At 42.1% G+C, this 20,091-nt stretch overlaps 1 protein-coding gene across 2 annotated transcripts in view; it reads right to left on the minus strand.

The window, feature by feature from the left end:
- Positions 1 to 20,091, minus strand: part of rapgef5 (Rap guanine nucleotide exchange factor 5) — a 143,642-nt gene that overhangs the window by 105,711 nt on the left and 17,840 nt on the right. Inside the window, exons 2-5 of one of the 2 annotated variants that reach the window (XM_033046205.1) lie at positions 16,328 to 16,381; positions 10,862 to 10,968; positions 9,854 to 9,975; positions 3,476 to 3,647 (exon numbers count right to left, since the gene is read on the minus strand). In XM_033046205.1, coding sequence (XP_032902096.1) covers positions 3,476 to 3,647; positions 9,854 to 9,975; positions 10,862 to 10,968; positions 16,328 to 16,381 — 455 coding nt within the window. Of the gene's footprint in view, positions 1 to 3,475; positions 3,648 to 9,853; positions 9,976 to 10,861; positions 10,969 to 16,327; positions 16,385 to 20,091 lie in introns of both variants that reach the window. The other variant, XM_033046196.1, reaches the window with a different exon arrangement.

Consider the following 20,091-nt stretch of genomic DNA (forward strand, 5'->3'; position numbering starts at 1 on the left):
GTGGTATGTCTATTATTGGTTATTTAACTCTAACTCCATGCCATTGCTTCACACTAACTGCAGTTTTGGTTCTATACTATACATTTTCAATAATTGGCTTGTCCATTATTTTGAGCCAATTACTCTCTGCAAAGTCAATAAAACTGGAGACACTGAAAATCTGAAATAAAAACAGAAAGTGCAAGAAATATTCAGCACGTCAAGTCGCATCTCTGGAAAGAGAAACGGGGTAAGCTTTCAGGTCAGAAAAACCTAGCCTGTTCTGACGAAGGGTCTGTGACCTGAGACATTAACTCTGTTTCGGTTTCCCCAAATTGCCTGACCTTCTGTATGCTCAAGCTAGTTCTGTAAGTCACTCTATTAAGTATTTGAGCTAGACTTATGCATTGCTCATCTACCGTAAATTAAAGATACATTAACGAGATACATTAAACATAGGCTTAGGAAAATATATCTATTATCTAAACAGTACATTTTACCTGAAATGGTTACTTTCATTTGTTATACATTTCCTCCTAATTATATTTATTTTGGAAAATGTTATTCTGGTCTTCCACCACCCTCTGAATTCCTGAAGAAGTTGTAGTATAGATCTGTAGATACTAATAGCTGGTGGTATCTTATCTAAATCATGACCATTTTATACAGTATATGTGCACATTGTTAGCTAATGATGTCATTTACATAATAATAGTTCCAATGGGGGTGGGGTGTTGAGATCTCATATCTGTAATATTGTCTGGTCATTAAAATTAATGAATGATTATTACGGAAAAAAAGTGCATGATTTCCAGGACTGCATGCCCAGCTTTCCCTCAAATATGTCAATCAGCTATCTGTCCAGGATAGGCACTACAACTGATTTTGCCGCATGCGTGCATTTCAGTATGACTTATAGTAAGTAAGTAAGTAAGTTTTATTTATATAGCACGTTTTAAGTCAACTCGCATTGACACCAAAATGCTTTACATAAAATAGATAATAAGTTTCCATACAAACCATAGAAAAAGGTTAAAAAAAATAAAGAAAATGGACACAACACATTATAGAGTTCAACACAAACGTCCCCCCACAGCAGAATCAAAAATATCCACTGTGGGGAAAGGCACCAGAAAGTTAAGTCCTCTTCCTCTGTGAAACACCCAAGGTCGGGGCCCATTTGTGGCCTTGCAGCCAATCCGATCATTTTCAGGGCCCTCTTGCCGTGAAGATGGAACACCGGCGTCGGGTGAAACATTCCTCAGCGGCTTGGAAAGTCTGGAGCGGCTGCCTCCTCCCCGGAGACCGGGGCATTCGTAGTCCTCAGGCCGTGCCGGTGGAGCTCCGACCCCGGCGAACTCAATCCCAGGCTCCGCGGTGCTCCAAATCCAGCGCCGCCCGCGGCCAAATGCCCGCAGCCACAGCTCCGCGATGTTGGGAGTCGGCGGCCACAGCGCTCCGGAGCTTAACGCACGGCGACCCGGTAAGGCATCGCCCACTCCGTGCTGGTATCCCAGCGCTGCACCACCACCGCCGAAGCTGTAGTCCCGGCCGGTCCCGACACGAAACGCCGCTCCATTCTCGATGGTAGGCCACGAGGACAGGGCGAAGAAGCAGCTCGAAGGGATGCTGCCTCTCCAACCAAGTAGGGGACTAAGAAATAAAGTTTCCCCCTTCCCCACCCACCACATAAAAGACCTCCAACTAACATTTTTTAACAGGACTTGAAATTTAAAAAAAGGTGAAGAGACGGACTGCGGGCAGGCTGCCATACACAGACGGTGCCCACTCCTGCACATCCGCCATCTTTGGAAGTACATATGGAAGTATGCAGTGTCACACTTTGCGGAAAATACACCAATGTTTTAACATGTGAAGTGTTCGTGTCCCAGACGTGTTTGTGGGAAAAATAAACATAATCAATAAGTAGGTCAGACATTTTTTTCACATATTCCTGCAGGTCTCTTAAGTTAGTGCCACTTTGCAAAATATTTCAGAAGATGTGCCACTTTGCAAAATATTTCCATCCTCAAACCACTCTAATCCTCAATCTTTTAATAATCCTTCTTAAAACCTATCGATTGGGCCGTTTTTAGTCACCTGCCCTATAGATAATATATTTGGGTGCCAAGTTTTGTATGATAATCATTCCTATTAACCCTTGGAGCTTTTGTCATGCTAAATGTATTTTTTTGGTGTAGTGACATTTGAGTAGATTTTCCAAAACTTCTCTGATCATTGACCCCGTTTGGACACTAACATTCCTGTCATTCAATTTCCACATGGTAGCTCAGCTGCCACAATGGGTAGCGCCCTGGAATATGATAAATCACTCCAAGTCTTTGAGTTATTTTTAGGCAGTTGCAGTTCTCCCAATCTTAAATGGCCTGTCTCCTATCCTCTTGTTCTACAGAATTGAAGACCATGCCTTTTTTTTCTCTATGCTGAATTGCTCTTCCAAAAATCAGGTTAAATGTTTAAAGTCCTGTGCAAAATATTTCTCTCTGCTCAAGACATATGGAAAAATAGATGCAGTAGCCCATTTTCTTTCATAAAAGGAAATTACTTTTCTTTCCATCTACCCACAATGTCCATTCTCTTTCATTGTCCTTTACCTCCCCCCTCATTCCTCCGGTGTCAATTGTTACAGAACTTCTCTGGTCCATAACCATTCTCAGGTATTCTTCAATTCTCTCCCTCCGCTAGCTGCCTAGTATTCCTCTGAGATTCTCAAGTTCAATATGGCTTCAATGCATCCTTTATTTCATCTTATCAGTCACAAAAAACCTGCAACCCCATCTCCATTCTGTCTCAGTTCCTCCAGCACTATAATTCTCTCATCCTAGTCACTTTCTCCAAAACCAATCAACCAAAATGATGAGTTTGTAATCTCTTTGCATAAATCAATCCACATACATGCTTTTATTTAAAAAACTCACCCATTCCAGCCCTCCCCATTGCAACATTTCCTAATGAGAATTAGCTGTTGCATTTATTTGGCGATATGATGTAGATTCAGCTACTAACAGTCTTGATGTCTTTGATTGTTTAGTGAACATCACTGATGTGCAATTGTGTTACAATTATTTATGAATGTCTGCCTCATTGTTCTACCCTGGCAAGCTTTTAATTAATCAGCAGAGCTGGGTTATGCATGTACACATGTGACTTCAGCCAACATATGCCATGAGGATTTTGTTAACAAGCAAACATTTCCCATTCCTATGAACACACACTTAACTAATGACAAATCAACACCTTTAAGTATGAGGCAATATCTGGCTTATGGAGCAGGCATCACCAAACACTTGATTAACTTCAATGTAAATAAAATTGGGTGAGGTGTACAAGTGCTCAACTGATTAGTTATCAACTGTTTAAGATTATGTGTCAAAACAAATTAATCCCCATGCATTGTACCACAGGTGACATTTTCTTCTGTATCAGTTCATTTCTTTCTTTGGCATATTAAAAAGAAATCATAAAATATACTAACATTATCTGCAGATTTGTTCTTGATTGAATATATGGGACTAAGTGCCCAAGCAGTCTTGCACCATTTTTCCATTCCTCGTCCTTTCCAAAGGGGCAGACTAGGACATCACATTCATCGTTTGAAAACTGGTAAAAAATATCTTTATCTTCAAATCTCTCTTGGCTTTTCGTTGCTATGAAATAGAAAACTCAGTGATTATAGTGCAATGCCTTAAGCACCCAAAACTACAACTGCCAGACCTGTGAATTGTGGGTCCAGTTTTGCAGGAATTATGCTAATAATCAACAGAGTACTTGCATAACAACACAAGGATAAAATAAATAAGTGCAGGAGTTTCAGGACGGCTCTGCCTTTCAACCAACTCGTGGCTGATCATTCATCTCAGTGCCATTTTCCTGCACTATTCCCTTAATTCCCTTAATTATCGCTGTTCTGAATGAACTCGATGGCTGAACTCACACTCTGGGGTAAAAATTCTAAAGATTCTCCGCCCACTTCCCAGAGCAGTTCTTGAAGTAAGTTCTTGCTTCCTGGTCACATGTTTCTGAGGACGGGAAAGCACCAAATTAAATCAGTTCTCCATGTGTACGGTTCTGATGTATTTCCAAACTTTGTTGGTGCACACAAATGAAAGATATTTTAACAACTATTTTTTGACAGCTTAACAAGCCATTTACACGCTCACGTACGAATGCTACCGAGCACTTGACTTCAGGTTACTCTTGCTGCTTTGCTCAATGACTTGGAAAATAACTAGATGCATTGAAGAGACTGCAGACTTGGACTGATCACCAAGAGAGGAGGCATGGAAGTCCTCAGCACTGCAGGAGGTCTGCAGGGATTCTTTTCTGGGGAACATTGTCCACAAATTCCACAGACTTCTGTCACCTTATGAGGCCTTAACCACAAGCTCACACCTCTGTCTGGTCTACTCCAACAGTTGAAGGTGTGGCTGATTTACACTGTAACAATTTGGCATCTTTATTGCTGTAGTGCTGCTGTTATTGCTTTTCTAAACTCAGGAAGTGCAAATTCCTTGATTTTTCCTTTAGCTTGGAAAGCGAGGCAGAGAGGGCAGATGTATCTGCTGGCATGCCTGCTTCCCCAAGGCTTACGGCTTGACAGTCTGTATTCAGGCTGTGGTATGGGTCCTACATTAACTCTCTGATCTTCACTGTTCAGAACACATAGACACACAGCATGTGGCATGTTTTAATGGCCACAATATCTCAATAGAAAGTAATCTGGGCTAGGGAGTATATCCTCCCTACACATCCTTTGACTCCAATACCATCTGTGCAGAAGGGAAGTCCTATTTGGAGATCTTGTCCAGTAGCCCTCAGACCCTCAAGGCACAAAGTGTACATTAATTCTCACCCTATTCAAAAAGATCTGCCATACTGTATACCCTCATTATTACAGACCTCTTTATAACGGATTTCAGTTACAGCAGACGGACCTACCAACCTTCACTGCCAGACCTTGATAGTAATCCAAGGAATAGTATATGAAATTTAACTTGGACAAGTGTGAGGTGTTACATTGAACCAGAAAAGAGAGTACACAGTAAATGGCAGAGCCCTGGATAGTATGGTAGAACAGAGAGACGAAGGGGTACAGGTACATAGTTCCCTGAGAGGGGCAACATAAGTAGATAGGGTGGTGAAGAAGGCCTTTGGCAAGCTTGTTTTACGAGTCAGGCAATTGTATAGGAGTTTGGACATCATGTTCCAACTGTACGAGTTGCTCGTGAGACCAGTCATGGAACAGTACGTGTAGTTCTGGTCACTCAGCAACAGGAAGGATGTCATGAAGTTGGAAAGGATGCAAGAAAAATTCACGAGGATGTTACTGGGACTGCTGTGCTTGAGTAATAAGGAATAATTGTATGGGCTGGGACTTCTTTTCCTGGAGCGTAGGACGCTGAGGGGTGACCTTATAAAAGTATGTAAAATCATGACAGGCTGAAAGAAGTTGGATGTTCACAGTATTGTTCCCATGGTAGAGGAGTCAAAAACTAGAGTTCAGAGATTTCAGGTGAGAGGGAAAGATTTAAAAGGGACATATATTTCACACGTAGAGTGGTGGGTATTTGGAACAGTTTGCACAATTGATGTGATTAAATCATCATCACTAGCTTTCAACTAATTTTACATTCTAGCAGGAGGTAATACTGCAATGTAACATTAAACCCAAAATTGCAGCATTAGTAGACTGTTTAGTACTTTTAAAGATGATAGAATATCAAGAAATGTTGTAACTTGAGGGCGGCACAGTGGTGGAGCAGTAGAGTTGCTGCCTTACAGCACCGGGACCCAGGTTCGATACTGGTGCTGTCTGTCCAGAGTTTGTACATTCTCCCTGTGACCAAGTGGGTGCTCCGGTTTCCTCCCACATTCCAAAGACATGCAGGTCTCTAATTTAATTGGCCTCTAAAATTCCCGACAATGTGTAGTGTACAGGTCATCATTGGTCAAAAAAGACACACCCACACACACCCACACACACCCACACACACACACCTGTTGTGCTGGCAACTCACTCACGGCTGGTGGGCTGGTAGTTGACTCACGGCTAATCCTTGAAATTCTATTTCAAGCAGGGTATAAGGCCACCAAATTCAAGTGCAGTTTTATACCATTTGAAGTAGGGTGCAAAGCCACTAAAGACAGCGAGTCGTGACCTCTCCCTCCTCCATCTTGCAGAGACTGAGCCACACCCACATTTCTGGGTTTTATAACCCCTCCCCCCCCCCCCCCACAGGAAAAGGTGTGGCTTTCATGGAGTGATTGACAGGAGAGAGATTCTCAACATTAAAAAAAAAACTAATAACACTTTTTTTTTTCATTGGTGGGAAGAATTCTCTGCACCTGCTCAGCGGAGGGGGACTGAGTAAGATGGCCAAAAATCACAGCCGTAAGTGGTAGCGTTTTATCTAAAATCAATATACAGTGCAAACAGGAAGTGCATTTACAGTAGTGCCTTTTAACTTCAAGCCAAAGCACCCAAGCCACCATTTGCAGTAAGTAGTGCCTTTCAACTTCATGCCACCATTTGCAGTAAGTGGTGTCTTTCAACTTCAAGCTACACCCAAGCCACACCCAAGCCATCATTTGCAGGAAGTAGTGCCTTTCAACTTCAAAGCTCCCAAGGCACCATTTGCAGTAAGTAGTGCATTTCAACTTCAAGCCAATGCACCCAAGCCACCATTTGCAGTAAGTAGTGCCTGTCAACCTCATGCCACCATTTGCAGTAAGTAGTGCCTTTCAACTTCAAGCCAAAGCACCCAAGCCACCATTTGCAGTAAGTAGTGTCTTTCAACTTCAAGCCACAATTTGCAGTAATAGTGCCTTTTCTACTTCAAGTCAAAGCTCCCAAGCCACCATTTGCAGCAAGTAGTGCCTTTCAACTTCAAGCCAATGCACCCACGCCACCATCTGCAGTAAGTAGTGCCTTTCAACTTCAAGCCACACCCAAGCCACCATTTGCAGTGATAGTGCCTTTCAACTTCAAAGCTCCCAAGCCACCATTTGCAGTGTGGTGTCTTTCAACTTCAAGCCACACCCAAGCCACCATTTTTGCAGTAAGTAGTGCTTTCAACTTCAAGCCAAAGCACCCAAGCCACCATTTGCAGTAAGTAGTGCCTTTCAACTCCATGCCACCATTTGCAGTAAGTAATGCCTTTCAACTTCAAGCCATTGCACCCAAGCCACCTTTTGCAGTAAGTAGTGCCTTTCAACTTCAAGCCACAATTTGCAGTAAGTAGTGCCTTTCAACTTCAAGCCAAAGCAACCAAGCCATCATTTGCAGTAATAGTGCCTTTCAACTTCATGCCACCATTTGCAGTAAGTAGTGCCTTTCAATTTCAAGACACACCCAAGCCAAGCCAATGAGGGGAGGGGGGAGAGGGGGGGGGGGCGGCTTTCTGGAGCGCTAGTATGAACCAAATTTAGAACCAATAGACATTTTTTTTGCAAGCTTTAGAACCAATAGTTATTTTTTGCAAGGATTACCTTACAGACAAAATATATACAGATAGATGGGATAGATGGGATAGATATAGATATAGATATATACATATATATATACACATATATACACACACACATATATATATATACACACACGCACGTACGCACACGCGTGTATATATTTCCAGTTTACCATTTAGAAAACAATACAACCCATGCCATTGTTTCTCAGTTTGTGGAGGTGCTTGCTGTTTTCCCTCATTCTCTAGTTTACTGAGAATGTATTAGCTCTCGATGTATTCCCTACTCATGCCAGATGAGAGCAAGATAGTTAATGTCATCACTTTATGTCATCTTTTGAAACCAATAAATAGTTTGGTTTTATTTAAATGTGCTAATTCAAAGAAATATATGTATGTTTGATAATGCTGCTGAACATACAATATTAAAGAGCATGCCAATATATGTCAAGGCACCTAAGTGCATTGAACATTTAGAAAATTCTTTGTTTCTTAATGTTGCAAATAACTAGCACCGAGTAATGGAACAACCTTTCATTGGCTACATCAAAATATATGTGTTTTACTCCATTGAAGATGTACTGTTAAGAGAGCAGTGGCACAATAAATCAACTGTATTAGAATATATCAAGTGTTGCATTGTATGGTGGCTGTCACTGCAAAACAGATCATCCTTAACTTGCCATCAACAATGTCCCAGGTGATGGAATATTTGTGCTACATTATTGTCTGGTGCATCCTGTTTGACCTACGAAATGTATTATGTTATTGTTATACATAGGAAGTGATGTACTTAAGTATGTTTTTTTAATTTGTGTGAATTACCAATGAACTAGGTGACAATTAATGCAATCAAGAGCCCGTGCATTTTAGGTGGTAAATGGACAAATTTTATTATTATTATTTTAATGCTCTTCTCACCATCTTGTTCCCCCCCCCCCCCCCCCCCCCTCCCCCCCCCCCCAACTTTAATTTTTAGAAGTCTACATTATGAATACTATGTATCTGTTGGTATGTCCACAACACAATAGCCAAATCTGTTATGAAAATTAAAAAGTCAAATAAAATAAAGAGGCACCAAGATTATGGTTATTCATTGCATTCATTTTTTCATGTTGCATTTTAGGAAGACAAACCAGTGCAGGACCTTCACGTTGTACAGTAGGACTCTGGGGGGTGTTAAAGAACAGAGGGATCTAGGAGTACAGGAACACAGTTTCATGAAAGTGGAATCACAAGTAGAGAGAGTGGTGAAGAAGGCTTTTGGCGCTGTGGTTTTGATCAGTCAGGGAATTATGTAAAGAAGCTAGAACATAATGGTACAGTTGCACAAGATGTTGGCGAGGCCACACAGAGGATTTTGTTCAATTTTGGTCACACTACTATAGGAAAAATGCAATTAAGCTGGAAAGAATGCAGAGAAAATTTATGAGGATGTTGCCAGGACTTGAGCTATAGGGAATGCTAAGACTTTATTCCTGGAGCACAGGAGGCTGAAGGATGATCTGAAAGAGGTATATAAAATTATGGGGGTAATAGATAGGGTGAATTAACAGTCTTTTTCCCCCAGAGTAGGGGTTTCAAGAACCAGAGAACATAGGTTTAAGGTGAGAGCAGAAATATTTAACAGGAACCTGAGGGGCAAATTTTACACAAAGAGGGTGGTAGATGAATTGAATTAACTGCCAGAGGAAATAATTGAGGCAGATTCAATAACAACATTTAAAAGATATTTGGACACATATATTGATAGGTAAGTTTAGAAGGATATGGGCCGAGCTTAGAAGGGATGTACTGAACAAAAGAAGACAGTGCTGGATTAGCTCAGCAAATCAGGCAATATCTCAGGAGAACATGGATGGTGATGTTTTGGGTTGGGACCCTTCTTCACTCTGATTTAGGTGGGAGGGTTAGAAAACTCAAAGAGAGGGGAGGAACAAAGCCTAGCAGGCAACACAGGTGAGAAGGTTTAATTGATAAGTAGATGGTTGGACAAAGACCAGAGTTGAAAAGACAGAAGATATGAAACAAAACAATTGAAGAGTTGCAAATTATAAAGCCAGAGGAAGGAATGTAGATGGAAAAGGAGGGGGAGGCAAGTCCAGGAGCATCCTGCCCCACTTTTTCCAGCACTTTGTGTCTACTTATGCAAACCAGCATTTGCAGTTCCTTGTGTCTACACACTGGATAGGTTTTGCCGATAGGCTTGTTTCCATGGACTACAGGACTCCTTTCCCAGGAATCAGGATCCACCTGTGAATCTGTACCGGTGTCAAGGGAATCAGAGTGTGAAACTCGGGTGGAATTGGCACAGAGACCAAGAGCATGATCCATCATTTATCTCAGCTCCAAAAGCATTGCAAGCAACACTGAACATATTTGATTACCTGAAGATATAATTCCCAGTTCTAACAAAGTCTGCCAGATTCCTTCTGCCTTGGTCCGAGTGTCGATGAATGAACATTGATCAAGCAACCAGTCCACCATTTCAAATCCCACGGAGCTTCTCCTATTAAGAAATAGAACAAACTTTCAATTTTAAAGCGATATCTTAAATGTATCTTATTTATTCATTAGCATTTTGCCGGAATATATTACATTCTGCTTTTTCTCATTGTACTTCCGAGATTAGTTTAGTTTAGTTTAAAGATATAGCGCAGAAACAGGCCCGTCGGCCCACCGAGTTCGCACCGACCAGCGATCCCCTGTATATTAACACTATCGTACAATTTTACATTCATACCAAGCCAATTAACCTACAAATCTGTACGTCTTTGGAGTGTGGGAGGAAACCAAAGAGAAAACCCACGCGTCATGGGGAGAACGTACAAACTTTGTACAGACAAGCACCCATAGTCAGGAAGGAACCTGGGTCTCTAGCGTTGTAAGGCAGTAGCTCTACCACTACGCCATCCATTAGTATGGGTGTCAGGGCTTATGCGGAGAAGGCAGGAGAATAGGGATAGAAGGAAGAGATAGATCAGCCATGATTGAATGGCGGAGTAGACAAGGTGGGTCGAATGGCCTAAATCTGCTCCCATCACTTATGAAATGAGAACGAAAAAAATGCAGTCTGTTGCAAGGAAATATGTAAATAACCTGTAAGGATAAGATATAATTTGTATTTCAGTTTGTTAATCCACAAAGTAGCAAATCACTCTATGAATTTATGTCCACAGGTTAAAACAATTAAATAATATTACTATTATTTGTATTTTGTGACTATAGTGTACATAAATATTTTTGCAAAGAATAATCAAAAGATTTTGAAATCACTCTAAAATTCTTTGTAAGCTTTTTTTCAGAACATTTGTTATAAACAAGGAAACATGGCAGACAATTTCCACACAGCATGCTTAACATCCCTCTTCATGGACTGATTTATTTTTACTTACTTGAATTTCCCAGTATCAGCTATTCGATCTTTCAGTAAGTGAGGTGCCAGTGATACAAAGTTATCCCTTAGTGCTCGCCCTGCACAGCAAATGGTCTCCGAATATATCTATGACAAAGAATCAAGTAATGGAAAATTGATTAGATAATTAGGAAGTAGTGCAGGATATTTGGCTGAGTAAAACTAAACAAGGTATTCTTATTCAAATGTATTCTATCACTGGCAAGGCGTCAGCTTCAGTGTTGTATATTGAACACTGGTAAAAAAACATCTTCTCTATCAATTGCAAACTCTTTTCAGACCAGCAATGCAACCTCCACTCATTACTGATCCTCTCCCAATAAATATCAAGCAAAATCTACCCAATTAACAATCTTAGCATCTAACTAGTGATTGCATCACCCACCCCTCATCCTCCGTACCCTCCCTGACCACCAAGGTCCTTCCTTGACATTAAATCCTTGCTGAACCCAACACTGCTTTCCCCTGCAAATCCCAATGCTCGACTCTCACAACAACTCCTCAAATCATCAATTGACACTGATCACTGACCAAACCTCCAATCTTGCTGAGGTCCAACCCTAGAACTTCCAGGACAGGTTTCATTTGCCCACTTCACAATAAGGAAGCAGGCAAAAGGAGGGCCTTCAATGTACAGGGCTGATTCAAGAGGTCATAATGCCATGAGTTCATGAGATATTTCAGCAGTGAGTCATTTGTCAGCCCAAAATGAACCAGTTGAGTGATGTGGCTTTATAAGCTAATTTCAATACAATCAATATATATTGACAAAATTGAGGTAAGAATATACCCCAAATGCAGAATGAGACCAAATGATGTAAAGAACATAATAATGCCCACTGATTGCATCCATCCATCTAGGGATACAGGTTTAGCTAGCACATCAGTGTCAAACAAGTCTCCTTTGCTAATGTGTTTAAGAAGGAACTGCAGATGCTGCCCTTGCTGATGTTGCAACCAAGTATTTCTGCAGGCAAACACAGTGACCCAAGTTACTCTCAAATCTGTTATTGCATTTCAAGGTTTTAATGGTAGCCATTTGATAAATAATGCAGAATCACAACTGACACATTTTGCATATCTGGTTGTGCCAGAAATAGAGAAGAACATACTTTTCAAATGTGCGTTTCCTATAATTCAGGCACTTCAAATACAACACAATCAGTGATGGAAATGGGTTTTAGGAAATAGGGGTACTCTAAAGTCCGTGAGGCTAAGGTTGGGAAGGAAGGGGGGGGGGGGATTTTGTTATGTGCGGACATACCCATGTTAGAGTACAAGAATGCATCACTTGTTTATTGTGTATTTATAATATAGTTTATTGTGTATTATATGTCATAGCTGCTTTCTTGCATCTCTCCCTCTCTCTGTGTCGGCTGCAGCCATCGTCTGCTTCGGTGAGGGAAGCAGGTCGGTGATTGATCAAACGGCCCCTAGGAGACTGTCTGATTGGCCACCGAGTGACCAGCGCATTATGTGATTGGACACAATGCCCTTGGAGACAGCGGCTGATTGGACGGGAGGACACCGATTTGTTGATTGGACGGAAATTTTAAGGGAAGCTGGTCGGTGATTGGACGCAACCCCCTTAGAGACAGCGGTTGATAGGCCGCCAAATAATCGGGCACAAAAAATTGAAAATAGGAAGACAATAAAATCGGAATTATGATTTAAGTTGGAAGAATATCATGCCTGATCTGCAGCAAAGATACTAGTATCTTTGATCTGCAGTTCCTTCCTTTTGAAGAAGAACCCTGGCCCGAAACAACTAATCCATTCCCTCCACAGATGCCGCCTAGCCCGCTGAGTTCCTCCAGCACTCTGTTTTTTATTTAACTCTTGAAATTGAAGATAGACATAAAGCTGGATGAATTCAGTGGGACAGGCAGTGACTCTGGAGAGAAGACCCATCTTCAGACCGAAATGAACTCTCGTTGGTGAGAGTACTTGTGATTGTCTGCAGAAGGGTCTCGACCCAAAACGCCACCCACTCCCCAGAGCCGCCGCCCATCCTGCTGAGCCACCCCAGCCCCCCCGTGTCCACCTTCAACTCCAGAGCCAAACACAAAACACAGAGTGCTGGAGGAACTCAGTGGGCCAGACACCACCCACAGAAGGAACGGACCAGAAAACGCCACGGGCCAGGGCCAGGGCTCCCCCACCCACCCAACAAGGAACTGCAGATGCAGCCGTCCCCGCAAAATGCCAAATGATTCCGGGAATGCCGAGGCGAGAGGGTGAGAGAGAGAGGGAGTGAGAGAGCGAGAGAGATCCAAAGGATGGATTCGGATCCCAACTACTCCTCGCTGAGACCTCGACAGAAGTTTCAACCCTATGGTCCCCTCCAGTTTGAGCCACGTGGACCAAGATACCACGTTGTAAACAACCACGTTCGCTACTTTGACTAGGAATTCGCGTTCCGTCACAGTCCTGCCAGCGGTTTACAGCTGTTTGATATCCACTTCAGGAAGGAGCGGGTGGTCCATGAGTTGAGTGTCCAGGAGGTGAACTCTGTTTACGGCAGAGAGACACCAGGGCTGATGAGGGCCAAGTTCTTAGACAGTCATTATGGAATTGGGAAAAGTTCCAATGAACTGGTGAAAGACGTGGACTGCCCTTACAGCGCCATATTCCTCCACACTCTCCATCTCATGGAGACTGGCAACCAAATATCCTATAGCGGAGCAAGATAGTTCACTCGACGATAAAGTCGTAGTAGGGTCATGGGTAATCTTCAACACCATTTCCGTAACCAGCTTCCGTCTCCGTTCTAGTATCTTTGCTTTGGTCATGGCTTCTTCATGCACAAATCATCTTTGTTTTCTCAGCTGCAAGTGATCATTCTGATATTCCTGCCTAGTCCTCCTTTTTAAACTTTGAACATACAAAATATTGCCATTTGGGAGGAACTCCAGAAAATCCTGCACCCACTCAAGCCACCCCCACCCCCACCCCCTCCGCCGGCCTTAGGAGGTGCAGGGCCCAATTGGGAACAATTTTGGTGAGTCCCAGGTTCCCAGCCAAGCTCTGTAGAATCATAGAAATACAAATAAAGTCTATATCTTTATTTGTAATCTTTATCAGTTTATATCTCTATGGTAGAATGGAAAGTTATCAAAATGTGCACTTAAAAAGTACCTGCGAGTTAATGAACCAAACAGATCTAAGCTGTATTTTAATATAAAGTTGCATTCATGCAAGCCTACAAGTAACAAACAAAATGTGTAGATCACCTCTATAAAGTACATACCACATGTTTTAGGGACAATACAATACCACATGTTTTAGTGACAATACAATACCACATGTTTTAGTGACGGTGAAATGAAAAAAATAATTAACTAGATCCTGAAGGGAGGGAGAGAAGGGAGGGAGAGAAGGGAGGGAGAGGTGGTTGAGGTTTGTAAACGTTGCTACAACCCCTGGCCCGGCCCTCCCTGTATTGTTCACCGCGTCTCCCCGGTGAGTGAGAGGGTGGGAGCTGGGGCTGTGTGCGTGAAGCACGGCGACTGGAGGGGCGGGAGCGCTGCCCCGGGACCGTGAGGGAATGACCCACCTCCCCTTCTCCATTCCCCCTCACACACCCTCCCCTTCTAACCCTTTCTTCCCCCTCCACCCCTCTACTCTTTCTCCACCCCGCTCTCCCCCCCTGCACCCGGGGTAGATCTACCCGAGCCGAGAATAGATTACACTGGCGCGGGGCCCAATTGGGAGCAATCGGTCCCATCGTCTTAAGGCCAGCGTTCCCCCCTCCCCCCCGACACGGAGCGATCGCCGGCCCCCTTTTTTTTGTTAAACATCTATTTCCTTCGGGTGTTTTTTTTTTTTTTAAATTTCCCCCTTACCATTTCCGTACTTTTTCGATAGCTGCCATGATCCGTTTGATGCCATGGCCCGCACCGATCTGCCAGACATGGTGTGTGTGTGTGTGTGTGTGTGTGTGTGTGTGTGTGTGTGTGTGTGTGTGTGTGTGTGTGTGTGTGTGTGTGTGTGTGTGTGTGTGTGTGTGTGTGTGTGTGTGTGTGTGTGTGTGTGTGTGTGTGTGTGTGTTCGCCAGAGTCCAAGGGTGAGAAGCGCCAGCACCATAGAAACATAGATGCAGGCGTAGGCCATTCGGCCCTTCGAGCCTGCACCACCATTCAATATGATGATGGCTGATCATCCAACTCAGTATCCCATCCCTGCCTTCTCTCCATACCCCCTGATCCCTTTAGCCACAAGGGCCACATCTAACTCCCTCTTAAATCTAGCCAATGAACTGGCCTCAACTACCTTCTGTGGCAGAGAATTCCACACATTCTCTGTGTAAAAAATGATTTTCTCATCTCGGTCCTAAAAGACTTCCCTATTATCCTTAAACTGTGACCCCCTAGTTCTGGACTTCCCCAACATCGGGAATAATCTTCCTGCATCTAGCCTGTCCAACCCCTTAAGAATTTTGTAAGTTTCTATAAGATCCCCCCTCAATCTTCTAAATTCTAGTGTGTACAAGCCGAGTCTATCCAGTCTTTCTTCATACGAAAGTCCTGCCATCCCAGGAATCAGTCTGGTGCACCAAGAGCGAATGAACGCGCGTACAGACGGACGAAAGGAACGATCATAGAGCGGAATAGGTGACATTTCGGGTCGAAACCCTTCTTCAGACTGACAGTCAAGGGAAAGGGAAATGGGAGTTATAGCCATATCTTCCATTCATTTGCCCTTAGTACCGTGTATATCTCTTGTTCCTCTTTCCCCAGACTCAGTCTGAAGAAGGGTCTCGACCCGAAGTGTCATCTATTCCGCTCTATGATCGTTGCGTTCGTCCGTCTGTCCGCTCGTTCGCTCGCCCTTGGATTAAGTAGCGCTGGATAAAGCTGCGAATTCATGCACAGGATGGAAACTGAAAACTAGGGGAACGCCGTCCCCCTGCGTACTCCCCCATTTCCATCACTGAACACAATGTAAAGGGTGACACAGTGGTGCAATTGCTGCCTTACATTGCCGGAGATGTTGTCTTACAGCGCCAAAGATCCAGGTTCAATCCAGACTATGGGTACTGTCTGTATGGAGTTTGTACTCCCCGTGACCATGTGGGTTTTCTCTGGATGCTCCAGTTTCCTCCCACATTCCAAGGACGTGTAGATATATAAGGCTTTTGTAAATTGTCCCTAGTGGTTGCTGGTTGGCACGGAATCGATGAGCAAAAGGACCTGTTACCATGTTGTTACGATCTCTAAGCTAAACAACAGACCATCCAGAATTATTACCCACTTGGCAAAGCTTCATATTAATCAACTATCTACAACTCAGCAGAGAATTATGATGGTCGACTATGGAATTATTTTCTTTTGCACAAATGATTTGAAACATGGACACATACAATAATCAGATGATCACCCCCTTTGGCTTCTGGATATAGAAACAATGGGCAAATGACCTTCTAGGAGTTTATTATACTGCCTACCTTTCTTGTGGAATTTGATAGATTGGAATCAGCATTCTTTTCCAAGTTTGCTATCTGCTGACAAAAAGATTATAACCATTATTATCATGCTCCAGAAATAGAATATCAAGATTAAATCTGCCAAAACCTGAGGAATGATAATAGAATATGGGTCATATGCCAATTAATTCCTTTGGTTTGCTGAATGGGTGGGCTTTAATTTAGGTTTAAAATATAATAAAAATATGAAAGTGTGAATATTTTAAGTCCATGGGGATTGCATTTAATAGAATAAATTTCAGCCTTTGGACAGCTTTCCATTGAGAAATGGTACGTCCCGAGGAGGTTTGTTTCATCAGCCAGAGACTTAAGACAAGTTTTTGGTGAGATCTCATTCAAATTTAATTGCAAGGTAACCAGAACTTTCTGATAGTTACAGGCAGCCAGTTCATTCTTAAATAGATCATGAACCAGCGGGCAGCGGCACGAACGAATGAACTACTTAAGGATAAGGGGGAAATCCTTTAAAACCGAGATGAGAAGAACTTTTTTCACAGAGAGTGGTGAATCTCTGGAACTCTCTGCCACAGAGGGTAGTCGAGGCCAGTTCATTGGCTATATTTAAGAGGGAGTTAGATGTGGCCCTTGTGGCTAAGGGGATCAGAGGGTATGGAGAGAAGGCAGGTACGGGATACTGAGTTGGATGATCAGCCATGATCATATTGAATGGCGGTGCAGGCTCGAAGGGCCGAATGGCCTACTCCTGCACCTAATTTCTATGTTTCTATGTTTACCGACGGTGGCACCCTAGGTTCCGCCCCAGTGGTGGAAGTCTTCTTGCAAGTTATACTATGTTAACACGTTAATAATAACATTAACATGTTTACATAGAAAACATCATTGTAATCACGGTACAACTAGAGAAAATAGCACGACCTCTTAGCAAAACGGCAAAAAAAGGCTGATTTAGTTACTCGATCGTGAAAAAGGCATTATCCTGGTGAAATCATCAAAAAAGGCATGAAAGGACATTTGGCATTTATGGCAAAATCCTGGCTCTAGATAACACTTTCAAGGGATTGAAGTGGCAACCAGGCCATTTCTTTGTCCTTGGGCAGCCAGTAACCAGAGAGAAATTTAGCAATAAGCAATGTTATAATACCATCGCACTACAAAAATGCTGACAAATTTTCCAGTAATTTATCACTGCTATGTAACAGAGATTTGCAGTTACCATATATTTCCCATAACTGTGACTGGTTAAAAATCTCAATAAAGTACAAAAATTAAATTTAATAACACTTCTGAATGGAAGAATATCTGCCTTTTTTTACACAGCAACATATGGCAACAAGACATTTCAAGGACTTGATACACTGAATTGTCTTTGAAGTACATAAACAATTGGTCTAATAAACTAGGCATCCATCTATCACCAGTACATATGATAAACACAAAAAGTGATTAGCAGCTTCAGATAAATTGACAGATGAAAAACAACCCTGAATAGGTCCATGACATGCAACAAGTAAAACTTCCAGTGCAATGAAACATGAGATTACCATGACCTAAACTAGCATTATAGCAACGACTCCATTAGCTTCAATTAGCGTAGAGGTCATTGTAAAGGAGAGGGTTAGGATCTTGTATTCAGACCCTTTACTCAGTACTTTGTTGAGGCACCTTTGGCAGCGATTACAGCATAGCACCTTAGCACTCCAAAATCGTCCTCACTAATGTTTGCTCATTTCACATCTACCACAATCTCCTCATTATGTTTTATAAACCCAGCCAGACCAGCTTCATGGACCAGCTGTTGTCCAACACCAATTGGCAATCAGCTTAATACTTCACTCACACTAGTTCAATCCAGCTAATAGCTACAGATGTTGATATGGTGTTGTTGCTTTTTATTTTCAGCTCTACAGATAATAAATCAGCCAGTCAGGGGTGGAATGCGATTACAATGATTCCACATCAAGTTGTTCTGAACCAGAAATTTGATCAGATATTTCCAGTCACTATTTATACTTGCATATATCAGACACAAATAGAATGATGATGAGCAGCACACTGGAAATTAAGTCACATTGTTCTGTAGTGCTTCTGTTAATCAATAATTCCACAGAACAACATTGATCTAAAAGCTCTGAGCAATTCCCAACTCGTCACTCCACTCAAGTAGGTTCATTTATTTACCTACTCTTCATCTGGTCCCTCTCCCATGGTTCCAAACCCTGCCCTGCCAATGAAAAAATCCTGCCCTCATTTCCCCAATTACCACCATCTTCATGTTTGATGCCCTGACCTTAGATTTCACATTCAACCCTGGACGAAGGCTCTGATCCAATCCCTCGATGACCATAAACCTGGACTTCACTTTTTCCTGGTCCTGGCGCAGTTCCAGACTTAACCTGATACTTTCCCTTGCATACTCTGTAACAGCATGACACGTGCGAGATGTGTGGGGCTGTTCAGTTGTTCCTGATGACTCAGAACTTATGACTGAGGAGTTTTGTTGCACCTGCTATCCATTGCGTTACATGCAGACACCATCTGTGCAAATGAATTTTTAGGCTTTTTACAAAAGTCAAAATTAATTAATTTTTCATTTCATTGAATCCTCATTGACAAATATTGATTAAATTATTGTACCAAGTTTAAGCTGCAGCTCAGTTTTATCCCTGTTTTATAACTCTGAAGGCCTTTACCCTGCTACTGCCTCCAGTTTTACGATCTACATCCATATAACCTTGCACAAGCTCGCAATTTCTTGATACTGACACAATTTAAATCGGTCGACACTAATAGTATGCAGAGGCCCAAATACAGAATCTTCCTAAAATCCCATATCTTTATACATTTACTTCTCCTAAAAAGCAGATGTGAAAGTAGGCCAGTATTGACCAATGTGGTTAGAAAATAACTGATGTAATCACTGCAATGGGTTAAATTGACAACAGTACAAAACCGGGAAGAAATTTCAGTTCCTTTCACTACAGTTTGAATATCCTCTTGTACACTAAATTCTTTAATCAAATTTCCGATCATCAACCTTAATATTCCCTCATGTGGCTTGTTGTCAAATTTTGCTTGACGGCATTCTTGTGCTGTGCTGTGCTGTGCTGCGGAATGTTTTTCCATATTATATGTGCTCTATATGTACAATACATTGTTGCTGTTAAAATTTGACAGTCTATTGCCCTACATTGCATCATCCATAATCCATTCATTTTAACAGTCTCCTATATCTTAAATTGTGTTGCTAAATAGTGACCGGGGTAATTGGAATAAAATAAACAGTGTTGAGATCTTTTCAATACTTTAATGGGCCAAATCTGTTGGCAGCAGTAAGCTATGCACATTCACAAGTGATTTCGTAAAAATTATATATATATTTGTTGAGCGATTGAGCTAACAAGGTATTATGTAAGACAGCAAGCAGGCCCCATGCTCTGAGTAATGGCAAGGGTTTCCCCAGTATTGTGGGATCTTATGTGCATTTATTTGGTGGGGTTGTGATTAGGTTGTGGAGGGGTGTGTTGAGAGAAGAAAAAGAACATCCATCCATCCAGAAAAAGCTTTGACAGCCAAGTAATATCCGTAAACTGCCCAAGCTGTCAAACGCTCACAATCTATTAAAAACAAATTTAAATCTTGTAAACATACAAATCCTTATAAAACATTAAAAGCACTCAAACATTTTTTTTTTTTAATTCTAAATTAACTGTCTGAAGAAGGGTCCCGACTCGAAAGGTTACCCATCCTTTTTCACCGGAGATGCT

The sequence above is a fragment of the Amblyraja radiata genome, chromosome 2, assembly GCF_010909765.2.
Source record: "Amblyraja radiata isolate CabotCenter1 chromosome 2, sAmbRad1.1.pri, whole genome shotgun sequence".
Lineage (NCBI taxonomy): Eukaryota > Metazoa > Chordata > Chondrichthyes > Rajiformes > Rajidae > Amblyraja > Amblyraja radiata.